Genomic DNA, 13975 nt, shown 5'->3' with positions numbered 1-13975 from the left:
GTGCAGATACTCGGAAGAAATGAAACTGTGTGTCCATAGAAAACCTACCCCAAATTCCATGGCAACATTATTCATAATCACCAAAAAATGGAAGCAATCCAAATGCCCATCAAGAGATGACTAGATAAACAGGATGTGGTGTATCCACACAAAACCGGCCTCCCTACCCCCTGACCTTTGCCTAGGAACCCCCAGCCACATTTGACCCCCCGTGATTCCTTCAACAAGCCCATCTCAGGGCCTCAGGCTCCCGGTGTGGTGTGTAGGGCACTCCAGGGGGACACAGCAGAGCTGAGAGCCTGCAGGGCCTGTGAGGAGGGGCGTGAGGACACAGGCCCTAACAAGGTGTCCAGTGCCAGCTCTTCCTACACCTAGAGCATTTTGGCCACAGACAGCTGCCTGGATTGCTCTCTCTCATCCCACAAGTCTGTCCGAATATCACCTCCTCCAAGAAGCCTTCCCATAACTACCCTACGTAAAACAGCACCTCCTTGCCACTCCCTGTCCCATTTATATTCTTAATTTTTCTTCCCGGTTCTTATTACTACCTGACATTATAAACTAGAGATATGACATGATGGAGTATATGCTATGACACATGACAGAAGAGTGTAATATATGGCATATATCACCACTTAGCACTACTCAAGATCTGTGTGTAAGATGAATTAAGGGCATAGCTGGGTCCTCTTTTATACATAAGTACAACCCAAGATTCCTTGTCCTCTACTTTCTAGAGCATTGCTTTTTATCTGGAGGAGATCCAATCTGAACACGTAAGTTGGAGATACGATTCAAGTACATATTTTGCAAACAGAGGAGACACAAGCAGCAAGTAAAATGCACACTTGGAAAAAGACCCAGATGTACATTTGGGAGCAAAGAGATTCCGAAATCGCCTTCAGAAGAACAAAGTGGGTGTAGACTTTAAGGGAGAAAAACATTTAAGGGATTTTTGTTAATCGAGTTTGTAACTTTCGTAACATGTGTTTTGAGGGATTTTATTTGGTGGTTTTCACAGCCTGCTACATGTATGGGTGGGTGGCCAGATGGGCGTCCAATAGTGAGTGGAAAGGAATCCAGGTCACACAGGAGCAACCGTCATCTGGGCAACCAGCTTACCAGGGAGAATAGGGCAGTCAGAACAAATATTATATGTATTATATACATATATACAAATGCTGTAAATAGATTTTATATATATGATACACACACACACACACACACACACACACACACACAACAGCTTAAGGGGCAGATATATCACCACCAAAATGAATTTTAATCTGTCCGGAATAAGACGGTTACTGTTACCAGGCCTAATGGCTTTACAGGACTTTTCATAAAACGACTCCAGTTTCATGACATTCCAAATGGAAACTATTTGTTTACTTGAGTAGTTTTAAGTCGGCAATTGCTCGTATCATACAAAGCATGGAGGCCCAAAGCCGCTTACATGCCTGGCCGCCCCCTTTAAAGCATGTTAAAAGCAGAGTGTACTTTGTTTTGAGTAAGAAATCTGACAAAATCTCTGATAAGATCCTCCTCTCCAGAGGACAGCTGTGAGGTCTAGATGGAGCACAGGGAGGGGGTTACAGTTGAACAACTAAATGCCACAAGTGCAGAGTAATGGGTAGTTGTCACCCTGGAGGGCAGATTCTATTCCTTATTCTCGTCTGGTCCAGCATTTAAAGACTACTCCCCGCCTCTCTCCCACAAAAGAAGTCTGGATCAAGACCCAGGAGGTATGATTATCCAAGTGGCATATGACACAAGCTGGGAGAGGGCTTCCAGGCAGACCAGAGAAATTAGGTTTTTAACAATTCAATATTTCCTATCAAATTACCCAGGGCATTTTTCACAGAACTAGAACAAATAATCCTAAAATTTATATGGAATCACAATAGACCCCGAATTGCCAGAGCAATACTGAAAAAAAGAATGAAGCTGGAGGAATAACCCTCCCAGACCTCAGACAATACTATAGAGCTACAGTCGTCAAAACAGCATGGTATTGGTACAAAAACAGACGTATGGATCAAGGGAACAGAATAGAAAGCCTAGAAATAAACCCATAAACTTTTGGTCAATTTATCTTTGACAAAGGAGGCAAGAACATACAACGGAGTAAAGACAGCCTCTTCAGCAAGTGGTGTTGGGAAAACTGGACAGCTGCATGAATGAAGTTAGAATACTCCCTCGCACCATGCAAAAAAATAAACTCAAAATGGCTTAAAGACTTAAACATAAGACAAGACACTATAAACCTATTAGAAGAAACCATAGGCAAAACGTTCTCTGATATAAATCTTAGCAATGTTCTCCTAGGGCAGTCTACCCAAGCGATAGAAATAAAAGCAAAAATAAACAAATGGGACCTAATTAAACTTATAAGCTTTTTCACAGCAAAGGAAACCATAAGCAAAATAAAAAGACAACCTACAGAATGGGAGAAAATATTTCCAAGAGATGAGACTAACTAGGGCCTAATTTCCATAATATATAAAGAGCTCATACAACTTAAAAAAAAAAACCCAACTCAATCCAAAAATGGGCAGAAGACTTATTTAAACAAGCAATTCTCCAGTGAAGATATACAAATGGCCAATAGGCACATGAAAAAATGCTCAATATCACTAATTATCAGAGAAATGCATATCAAAACTGCAATGAGGTATCGTCTTGCAGCAGTCAGAATGGCCATCATTCAAAACTCCACAAATGATAAATGCTGGAGAGGCTGTGGAGAAAAGGGAACCTTCCTACACAGATTCAGCAATCCCACTCCTGCGCATATATCCAGAGGGAACCTTAATTTAAAGAGATACGTGCACCCCAGTGTTCACAGCAGCACTATGTACAACAGCCAAGACATGGAAACAATCTAAACGTCCATCGACAGATGACTAGATAAAGAAGTTGTGGTATATTTACACAATGGAATACTACTCAGCCATATAAAAGAATAAAATAATGCCATTTGCAGCAACATGGATGGTCCTGGAGATAGCCATTCTAAGTGAAGTAAACCAGAAAGAAAAAGAAAAATACCATATGATACCACTCATATGTGGAATCTAAAAAAAGAAGACAGACAAATGAACTTACTTACAAAACAGAAACAGACTCAGAGACGTAGAAAACAAACTTATGGTTACCAGTGGGGAAAGGGGGTGGGAAGGGATAAATTGGGAGTTCGAGATTTGCAGATACTAACTACTATATATAAAATAGATAAAAACCAAGTTTCTACTGTAGCGCACAGGGAACTATATTCAATATCTCGTGGTAACTTTTGATGAAAAACAATATGAAAATGAATATATGTGTGTCCATGTAAAAAAAATCAATTGCGATAACTCACACATTCATAAAATAAAGGAGAAACACATAAAAAAAATTCTGTATGGCTTCGAGGAAGGGGGGAGGGAATAGCTCAGTGGCAGAGCGCGTCCTTAGGTCCTGGGTTCAATCTCCAGTACTTACATTAAAAAAAAAAAAAGCTAATTACCTCCCCCCAAATTAAATAAATAAATAATTTTTTAAAAAGAAAGGTTAAAGGAAGCAAACAAGGAAAGACAGTGAAGGGAGGGAGGGAAAAGAGAAAAAAAATCAGAAATGTGAAATGCACAGGGATAAATGAAATTACCACCACCCATTTGTTTAAAAAAAATAATAAAAGTCCTCAAGCACAGGAGAGGAGGGGCCAGGAGAGCAGCTCCCGGGGAAAGGCCGGCGGTTCAGCCGGCCCCCAGGGAGCGCTGCCTTACAGAACTGCAGTGAGGCCTGCTTCAGCGGGCCTGTCATCAGAGCACCGGCTCCAGGGCAACCACAGCCTGCAGGTCTGCAGACGCGTGTATTTGCTCACCATGGCGCGAGGCCCAGGACAGAGCACGCAGGCCCAAAGGCCAGGGCAGGGGCCCTCCAACTATGTTAGGTGACAAAACAAAGGAGACGAGCGTGGGGGGCAGGGACTGCTGGTAGGAAACAGCCTGACCCGGGGAGTTGAAAGACCCTGATTCTTGTCCTGGCGCTGCCACCACTTACAGAGGAAACAGCCCTGGACAGACCCCAGCCAACCTCCCCATAGGTAAGCAAGGCCTGACACCTCACTGCTGTGTCTGCCCGGGTCCTTGTGGACCCTGGGTCTCCGAGGAAGGCTGGTCCAGGTGATGGCACCCACGGTGGAGCCCAGGCCTCCTCCAGGCAGGCTGCAGCACAGAGCAGCCATCAGAGAATCCACGAGTAAAAGGTCTCAGAAGGCAGACTGTGGATCATATAAAGAAGGAACTGTTCTAACAAGTTGAGCAGACTCGCAGGGACGTAGGCAGAACTGTTCAGATGCAGAGATGCAGCGGCCAACTTGTCAGAGACCTTACAGATGCAATTCCTGATCAAGTAGGATTTGGCGATGAGATTATCTCTGTCCTTCCAACCTCAAGATTCAATGGCATTATAACATTATTGTTGTGTGTGTGTGAAAAATTAAGTACCCATGAAACAAACAGGTTCATCAAGGGTACACTTGCTACGTACCAAGAATTCACAGTACAATTTTTGTAAATTTAAGCTACAGATCTCAGTTTGCAGATATCTTCAACATGCCATTTTACTGATGTTTCTGCAAGTTCCTCAATCCACTTACCTGTTAATGATTCTTCTATGGACAATCTTTAAAATTATAATTCGCTCCGCACAGTCTTTCAGGAACTCTGACATTCGTTGTTTTAAAACTGGTTTCATTTCATGTTTTGCAATTGCCTTGAGGTGATCCCATGAGGCTTTGCATCGTCTCTCCATCTGACATAAATTATCCTGAAGTTGATCAAAGTCAACCTGACAATCAGAGAGAGAACATTGCAAAAGTGCTGAAATAACCAGGCACGAACATGACCCAGCAAACCGAACGGTCTCCGGGAAGAAACAAACATCAAAACCAAATTCACACCCCGAAATACAAACATATTTATGGCCTTAAAAATTATCCACATGTGCATTTGTCATTATCTTGGCATCAAGTTATTTAGTGATAAAACTGTTCTCCAAATGAGCTGAATACAAGTGTCACTTTTTTTTTTTTTGGCAGTATTTGGAAAGAAATCTTAAGAAAGTCTTCAGAAACTGTAAATTAAAACATGGTATCAAGGAACCCTAGTACAAGATGAACCGAGCAGATGTCTCATAAAATTTGTCAGAGCACTCTTGTTCTTCAGATATTTCACTTGAGGTTGGACGAATGCACCACAGTCATACAGGGACAGCCCTGACATGCTGGGGCCAGCGAAGGGGCAGCCAGCTTCTCTTTCCCATGATCAGCTTCACACTGTATGACAAATGACTTCATTTATCCATTCATTCCCTCATTCCAACAACACTCATGGAGAATCTAGTGTGTGCCAGTCCCCCTACCAGGTATGAAGAAGACAAAGGTAAGTGGGGGAAGAGACCAAGCTGCTGTCCCCGAAGAGGCTCACTGTATAGACAGGTGATCACTGAGCACTGAGGGTGTTCAGAACCCACTAGGCCTTTGGGCGGATCTGTGTCTGGGTGAGTGTCTGGCTGTGTGGTCCTGCCAGCAGATGCAAACCATGTGTGCAGGGAACAGCTGTGACAGAGCATGCTCTTTGCTCCTCAGGGAACTGGGACCAGTTTAGACTGACTGAAGTGGCCTGAGATGAGGTTTTTGAAAGGGATGCTTTGAAAGAATTTCTAGACTAAAAGTTATGTGACTCAGAGAGTTAGCCATGAGAAAAACACACTGGAGGGTATTTAATGGAGGGAGATGTGGGATGGGGAAGGGGAAAGAAACTGAGAAGGCTAGGAGGGGAGGAAGAAATAGATAAACCTTAGAGCTGAATGGAGGGGACTGAGGTGGAGAGTGAAAGATGGTGGGAAAGGGTAAGAGTCTGGAAAACAAAGGTCAGAAGGAGATAAGATGCAGAGAGGTGAGCCGCCATTGCTTGGCGCCAGGACAGGGGCCTGAGAGCAGGGCCTTGAGGCGAGTGCCCAAGGGGACCTGCGGGTATGACCTCAGACCTCCAGCCCCATCCTCAGAAAGACAATGGAGGAGACCAAGGCAACAAAGGTTGATTCGGTGAGAAGATCTGATGAAGACACGCTGAGCATGGGGGATGCCCGGGGTGGGGGCCCAGGCGAGACATCACATGTCCTGGATTTCTTGGGTGTGACAGTGCCAAAAACAGAAGGCAAGTTTAGGCAGAGGCTTGGGATTCAGGTAAGTGGGGTAGGGGGGGGAGTGGTAGAACTTTGAGAAAAATGATTTGCCTGAAAACAAAGGAATTCTGGGTCCTGATTAGAAAAGGTTTCATTTTCCTATGATTAAAAGAAATCTGGCATTTACCTGAGAGAAAAAGAAATGCAGATTTAGAAAAGAAGGGCTGAATAGCTCAAAGAGTAAATCTGGAAGGGGATCCGGATGACCTGGGATTGACACATAATATTTAAGAGGTCTGGGAGGCTTGGAGCCAATGGAAATAGGTCTAATCGTAGCTCTCTCCACCTGCCCTCATTTGCATCTGGCAGCAACATTGATCCACAACAGTTTTAATAGGTGGAATAGATTTAATAACTTCAGTTCAATAGGTAGGTACAGTCTAGACAGGGGATGCCTGCCCAGCACAGTGGTGGGCATGGAGCCAGAGGCCACACCATGTGAGAGATGGTTTTCAGAGAAGAGAATGCACTGTGAGCCTTTTAAAGGTGGTGGTAGATAAAAGGAACCTCACTGCCAATGGAAACCAGGTGGGGAGCCTTTGACCGAAAGGTGTTTGAGGCTTGAGGTGAACATAGCGTCTTTTGAGGAGGGCTGGAAGGCTGCCTCCGCTGGCTGCCTGCCGGGCTGATGGAGTCACCCATGATCTGAGTCTTCCCAGTTACTTCATGGCCTCAGATTCTGTTACTGGTTCTACTTCAGTGGGGAGAAACTGTTGCACAGAGAGGTTAAGGAACTTGTGAGGGCCACACAGCTGGTAAGTGGTGGAACTGGGATTTGAACCCAGATCTCTCGAGCTCTGGAGTCTAAGTTCTCAGCCATCATGCCTTAAACCTAGGTTCACCCCTAAAAAATTCCACCCCAAGGAGAAAGCTGGCCTGGCCTTCTGTTGTGAGAAGGACGTCCTTGCCAGTAAGTCCTCTTCTGAGGACTGCTCCACGTGAGCCACTTTCCATGCCTAGGAGGACACAGAGCTGTGCCATGAGGCAGTCAAGTCTTATTAAATAAGTCCAGGATGCTGTGGGACAACTCAGGGACCAGAGCCGGGGCTGCAGAAAGGATGTGGTGCGGAAAACACACAGTATGAGTTGTATGGTACTCTAACAGTAGGTTGTAAACTCTTTGACACTTATCCCTTCACAGTGTAAAGCCTGCAACCCTTCCCTCTGAATGCGAGCCAGCTTGAGTGACTCAGTTCTAATGAAGAGAAGATAAAAGCTAGGTCATAAAAAGGGAAGAGCTTCTGCAGGGAGCTCTGGTGTGCTCTGTCTCGGATCACATATTTTGGGAGAGGCCATCTGCTGTGTCATGAGGACACTTGGGGAGCCCTGGGAGTGGCCCACGTGGGAAGGAACTGAGGCCTCTAACAGCCAGCAGGTGAGTGAGCTGCCACGGTTTAAATCTCTCCGCCCCAGACAAGCCTTCAGATGACTGCAGCCTCAGAGCACATGTTGATTGAAACCTCAGAAGAGAAACAGACAGGACCACTCATGAAATAACATTTCTTATTGTTGTTTATGGGTTGAAGTGTGTGACACCAAAATTCATATGCTGAAGTCCTCACCCCCAGTGCCTCAGTAGGTGAACTGATTGGGAAATAGGGTCATTACAGATGTAATTAGTTAAGTGAGGATGAGGTCACACTGGCATAGGGTGGGCCCCTAGTCCAATATGACTGGAATCCTTATAAGAAGGGGAACTCTGGACACAGACACACAGGGAGAATGCATATGAAGATGAAGGTAGAGACTGGGGTGATTTCTAGCAAACCATAAGAAGCTAGGAGAGAGACATGGTACAGATTTCTCTCCCAAAAGGAACTTCCCCCACCAACACCTTGATCTCAGACTTCTGGCTGCCAGAAATGTGGGACAAATATTTCTGTTTTTCTAAGCCACCAAGTTTGTGGTACTTTGTCACAGCAACCCTAAGAAACTAACAGATTACCCTAAGCCACTAGCTTTTGGGGTGATTTGTTACACAGCTGTAGATAACTAATACAAGCAGGTAAAACATGAGGAAGGAAAGCCTGCATTGCCACCTGCTTCCACTCCTGGAGTCGTGGGGTCAGGTCAGTGATCATCTGTCACTGTTGTCATCTGAAAGCTGAACTGACAGGTCAGCACATTGTACAAGCCTGTGAGGCACCCCACCCCCCACCTCCTAGGAGCAGCCAGCATTGTCCCTCCCTCCACTCATTTCCACCAGCCTCTGGAGAGGGGGACACAGTTCTCCCCCAGATGCCAGAGTAACCTGGCAACCTTGGGTGTTTCAGTGATGACACCCAAGTGACAACCAGCGGACGGAACGAGTGAAGCTGGGGCTGAGGTTCCTTGGAGCTGATTTTGCACCTGTCTGCACAGAAGGACCCCTGAACGCCCCAAAAAGCTTTTGGAATAAAGGCTGAGAAGTGGTGGATGCCCTCTGGCCTCCTGTTGTAAGTCACATTGACCTGGGTCAGCAGTCACCCTTAGTCATTGCCCAGCTTAATGGGTGGGAGCCACCGGCACTTCTGGCTCGTGTAGTCGGTGTCTAGGCAAGGACAGGTCTGATACTGAGAAGGACCCAGGCCAGGCACTGCGGCCACCTGGCGTCACAGCCCCTAGGCAGGGCGACTGTCATCACAAGCAGGCTCCCCCTAGCAGAAGGCCCTGGAAAGAACAAAGGACTACAGGTAAAAAGGGAACTGTCTTGTTCTGGAAACAGGACCAAGATGAAGGGGCTCCAGAAGCCAGGCAGACTTTATCTCAAGAACTATGCCTAACAAACTGTCTTCTCAGAAGGTGCTCCAGGGGAGAGGGGTGCATATCAGAGCAGCAACTGGGAGGTCCCTGCTGGACACTCGGGGGCGCTTTTTGCCTTTGTTAGAATAGTTCAGTAGTATTTCTAAAGACTTGAGAACAGGGCCTGGCACAGAGTGAATACGGGAAGAGTGCCTATGAAACAAGAGTGTGCCAGCTCTCAGGGCTGGGGCATCACTGGCCATGCCTCTTTCCACCTCAAGGCAGGACCACCGTCAGGCTGGCTCAGGGCTCCCTGCTCAGGGGACCGGCAGCTGCCGGCCTGAGGCAGGTAAGGAGGGTCCCAGGGTCCCAGGCCCCCAGGTCCCCACGAGCCAGCTCTGTCGGAGAAGGCAGGGCGAGGAAGAGCTCCTGGGAGGGGCACTTAGCCAAGCCCCTTCCCCACCTCTGCTTGCCGCGGTCTCTCCCGTGTTCGCACTAGACTCCGATGTGTCCCGGGGCTAAAGGTCCTTCTGCTCTCAGCTTCCCAGCTGGGCTGTTTGCAGGAGTTTCCTCCGCACCAGCATGGCTCCTGTGCCCTCCTGAAGCCCCTCCCCGTGAGTCCCCTGTTGCTTCCAAGGCCTTTCATCTCCCAGTGCTGCTGGGTTTGGGATCTCTCTGGGGTTGTTTGGCCCCAGCGATGCTCCCATGGTGGGCGGGGTGGGGGGCAGCTGGCTATCTAGCTGTGACGACAACCCTAAGCTCGTGAAGATTTATCTCTGCAGTAAGTTGAAGAGCTTGCAGCTGAGGGGCCAAAGCTATATACTGTTTACAGCCCTATAACACTCTTCCCTGCGTGTAAGATCACAGGGGTGGACAATCTCTGGAGGGCGGGGGCCCAGGCGTGCCCTTAATTTCCTGGCTTCACACTTCACTGCAGGGTTCTATGAGTTTAAGGAGGAGCCGAATCACATCTTTTGGGCAATTCTGCCCACCTAAAACAAGCTGGGTGGTTTTTAATGCTCTGGAGAACCCAGCCTGGTGAGCAACACTGCTGAACAGTGGACGCAGGGGTTCGGACTGCCCCAGATGCCAATCTGGCCTCACATACCTCAGGACGGAAGAATCTGATGGAGAACCAGAGATGGGAAAATGATTGCCAAGGTCCATTAGAAATGGGAGGAGATGAGTTTTATTCACAGACTCTAGAGCAGGGGGTGCAAGCAGCACTGGGACGTCTTAGTGAACAGAGCCTGCCCTCCTCCGCGTCTGGGGACATACCTTGGCTGACCTGGTGACGGCCCCAATCTCCGAGTACAGATCCGAGCTGTCCGGGAAGTTTTCCACCACCATGGTGCACACGTGGTGGAGAAGCGACTGCTTGTGCACGGTGTCTTTGACTTCTGGAACCTTCTCGAGGTAGCTTAACTCAAACGCTTTGGCCTGTTTGGGGAGCATTTTAAATAAAACACAGGATGAGCAGCAAATTTTACGCAGGCTCTTAGAAAGGCACAAATGGCTAGAACCAAAGCCTTCTTGGAGGAGCCCAATACTTAATTCCTCTGTGCCTGGGGCATCTCAGACCACAGGCTCCATCAATCTTAGCTGATCACACATGAACCAGCCTCACTGAGAGAGGAATGAGCCTCCAGCCCTCTCCCACCACTGGCCATCAGCCCCGGGCAGTCCCAGGGCTCCCTCCTCAGTCAGGGGCGCTGGGGGCCTGGGGCTCTGCTTCCTAGGTGTCTCCCCTAATCCCTTCCCTGCTTTTCTACTTCCTGGCTCAAGATAGGCTACTTTTTCCAAAAAGGTTTGTTTACAATGTGTATGAGTACAAATATTTCAGCAATAAGCACAGGAAAAAAGAAAAAGAAAAAAAAAAAACAAAACAAAACAGGGCAGAAGAAAATATCTCCAAAATCAATTTGGAGAGGAGCCAAGCTTCGTGAGGAATCATGTGCTATTTTTCTAAGTTTTCTTATTTATAGCAAGAGATAGGCTTGAACGAATATGCCCTGCTATTTCAAGGACAAAAAACATCTAGAGTTTCACTAAAAAAAAAAAAAAACCCACAGAAATTGTTCATTGGATTGCGCTTTGGAGGCCCAGAGTTACCACCTCCAGCAGCCAGTGAAGGGCAGGGGTTTGGGGACAAGGGAGGTAGGAGGGTAAAGTGTGCCAGAGACTTACATTAGTTCCATTTAGAAAGTTCCCAATGGCCAAGAGAGTAGACAGGATGTAGCCCAAGGTTTTATTGTTCTCCAGCTGGTCTATCCCTTCCTTCAGGTCCAAAAGTGGTTCTGCCACTTCCTTTCAATTAAAAAAAAAGTGAGAAAAGATAATAAAGAACACACATTTTGGCTTTCCTTTGTTCTTTTTACTTTTTGTGCAAAGGTCATAACCTGTGGAGTTCTCCCAGTGCAAGGCCATCACTGGTGATGGGCACACGCTCCCAGGTGTGGAGATGTGCAGAAAAGGCGGCAGTGGAGTCTCATCAGTGGAGACCAACTGGTTACCTGCGGCTCCCAGGCGCTTGGCTGGGTGACAATGCTGTCTTCCCCTGTTCCCGCCCATCTTCCAAGCTTGAGCAGGACACTCAGGCCATGCTCTCCTCTCAATCTCCTTCTGACCACGGTTGACTTCTATGAACCTCCTCTGCATGCTCCTTCAGCATCGGAACCACAGTCTTTCTCCTCCCAGGCAGATGACAACAGCAACTGTGGCCTCCCTGTCCCTGGATCCAGGTCTCCTAACCTCCCCTCGAGGCACTCTTAGCCTGGGTTACTTCCTAGAAGGCCACCATCATTACTCCCACTGCTTTCATAACTCCTGCTCTCAGATGTCTAGCTTGCCCTGGAGTCTCATGGCCTTGGTCTCCCCTTCCCTCTGTGCTGTTCTGTAACCCCCCCATCCCACTTCAGCATCCTCACAGAACCTCTCTCCTAGCACGTACCCCAAAGCCAGAAGGTTCCGCTTCATTCTCTCTAGCCTCACTTCTGCCAGGCAGGCCCTACCAATCCCCAACCAAGGCTGATTCAATGATCTGTTTTCTCCATGATGTTACCTGACTTTGCTACAGTCACCTAAACATGCTGACTGGTTGTGCAACCACGTCACCGTAGCAATCCTAGCCTCCTTCATCCTGATTCGTGAATGAATTCCAACATAGCAGCTACCTCCTGAAGCACCGTACACCCCCTGCTACCTATCTGGCCCTCAGTCAGGCCCGTGCTCCCCACTCTGCAGAACGAGGAGGACCACACAGCCTCTCCCCCGGTGCTCTGAGTCTGTCACCTCCTCTGAATCAGGCTCCCCTCCAGCTCACCGTCCATCTCTCCTGCTTCCTCTCCACTGGCTCCTTCTGCTCAGCCTGCACGGTCACCTCACCCGAGTCCAGGGAAGTGCCTGCTTCTTCCGCTTTCCACTCGGGATGAGCCTCCCCAGGCCTTCACTGTCAAAGTCCTTTTGCTTCTATTCTCTTTCCAGCCTCTTGCAGCCTGGTTCATCTTAGATTTCCTACTGACAACCTCTCTTAAAGGGACCCAATGACTTGCTAATTGACACGTCAATGGCAGTGAAGTGGCGACCCTCAGGTAGAAAGACTGCAAGTCACTTCTCACATTGTGTTTTTCTGTATTGTCTAAATTTTCTCTGAGTCAGAAAAACAATTTAAGTTTGGTTTTTTTTTTCACCAGTGGACTATCTGGGGCTGGCGCCAGGCAGACACTTTCGCATAATCCCTCACTGGCAGGCTGCTCGCACTCGGTGTAGACACAAACCCATCACAATCAACTCACCCTTCAAACCCTGTCTCAGGAAGGATACCTCACCCGTGCTCACTGGTAAAAACACAAACTTTCTCAACATGGGGGCTGCGGGGCTGGCTGCCTCTCTTCCCAAGGGCTTACCTTTTCTGTAGTTTCGTAATCCATTTTGAACGCCCAGAGGTGGAGGCGCGCCGAGAGCTCGCTGATGGAGGAGAGCGTCAGCAGGAACTGCTCCGCGCTGCCCAGCGGCACCTCCGGGCTGGCCAGCTGCGCTTCCTGGATCTTCTGCTTTTCTTCTTCGGTGGGAATCATGGTGAGAATTTTCTGGAAAGACAGAATGATACGGTATCTTCTTAGTATTTGTATGGTGATTTTCCAACCAGGTAGCAGAGATGTTCTGCTGTCAGTGCTGTTGTATTCAGGTGACAATTACCTACCAAATAAACTTTAGAGAGGGAAAGCCCTGGGGAGCATCTACATTTGCACTCATTTGTTTTAATATTCTCCCTCTCTCTTTAAATCTGTTTCATAAGCAACTTGCCCCCAGTTTTCTGAGTCTTCTACATGAAAGATATTTCAGACAAGAAAGAGAGATGGGAAGTGAGAAAAAGGTGAAAGAATAATAAGATTAGAGAATGGCTCCCTGTTCCCCAGGAAACAGAGTAAAACGTGTTAAGAATATATGCTTCTCATGGATTAATTCAAGAGCTTACAAAAATGAACCCCTTCCAAAGAACTCAGATTGACTTTTGTACACGGGCCATCTTATAATTTTAATTTTTTTAATATTTAAACTATATGTCAAATTTCATATAGAAATTAAAATATTTTGACATCAAACTCAAGTCTGATTGAGGAAAAAAGGATGATGGTACTAATTTTTTTAATTGAAGTATAATTGATTTACAATGTTGTATTAGTTTCTGGTGTACAGCATAGTTAATCAGTTATACACATATATATTCTCTCTTATGTTCTTTTACATTATAGGTTATTACAAGTTATTTAATATAGTTCCCCGTGCTATACGGTAGGACCTTGTTGTTTATCTGTTCTGTATATAGTAGTTTGTATCTGCTAATCCCACACTCCAAATTTATATCCCTCCACCATGATGGCACTTATAAAGAGCAACACATACCAATGGAAAGAATATCGCCTTCTGCTTTTGTTTCTGGTAAAAATCAACTGCGGAAGACGGAGGAAGCAAACAGGCATTGGAAGGATTATGATTCTTACAAATTCAAATTCCTCGG

General features: G+C 46.8%; 1 protein-coding gene across 13 annotated transcripts in view; it reads right to left on the bottom strand.

Moving 5' to 3' along the window:
* Window positions 1-13975, bottom strand: part of FHOD3 (formin homology 2 domain containing 3) — a 411926-nt gene that overhangs the window by 22810 nt on the left and 375141 nt on the right. For all 13 annotated transcript variants that reach the window (XM_032467256.1, XM_032467268.1, XM_032467258.1 and 10 more), the window contains 4 exons: window positions 12861-13043; window positions 11143-11262; window positions 10234-10395; window positions 4646-4836 (listed from right to left, as the gene is read on the bottom strand). In XM_032467256.1, coding sequence (XP_032323147.1) covers window positions 4646-4836; window positions 10234-10395; window positions 11143-11262; window positions 12861-13043 — 656 coding nt within the window. The remainder of the gene's footprint in view (window positions 1-4645; window positions 4837-10233; window positions 10396-11142; window positions 11263-12860; window positions 13044-13975) is intronic.

Source organism: Camelus ferus, chromosome 24 (genome assembly GCF_009834535.1).
Source record: "Camelus ferus isolate YT-003-E chromosome 24, BCGSAC_Cfer_1.0, whole genome shotgun sequence".
Lineage (NCBI taxonomy): Eukaryota > Metazoa > Chordata > Mammalia > Artiodactyla > Camelidae > Camelus > Camelus ferus.
The sequence above is the reverse complement of the archived record's forward strand: the minus strand, read 5'-3'. Positions and strand labels throughout refer to the sequence as shown.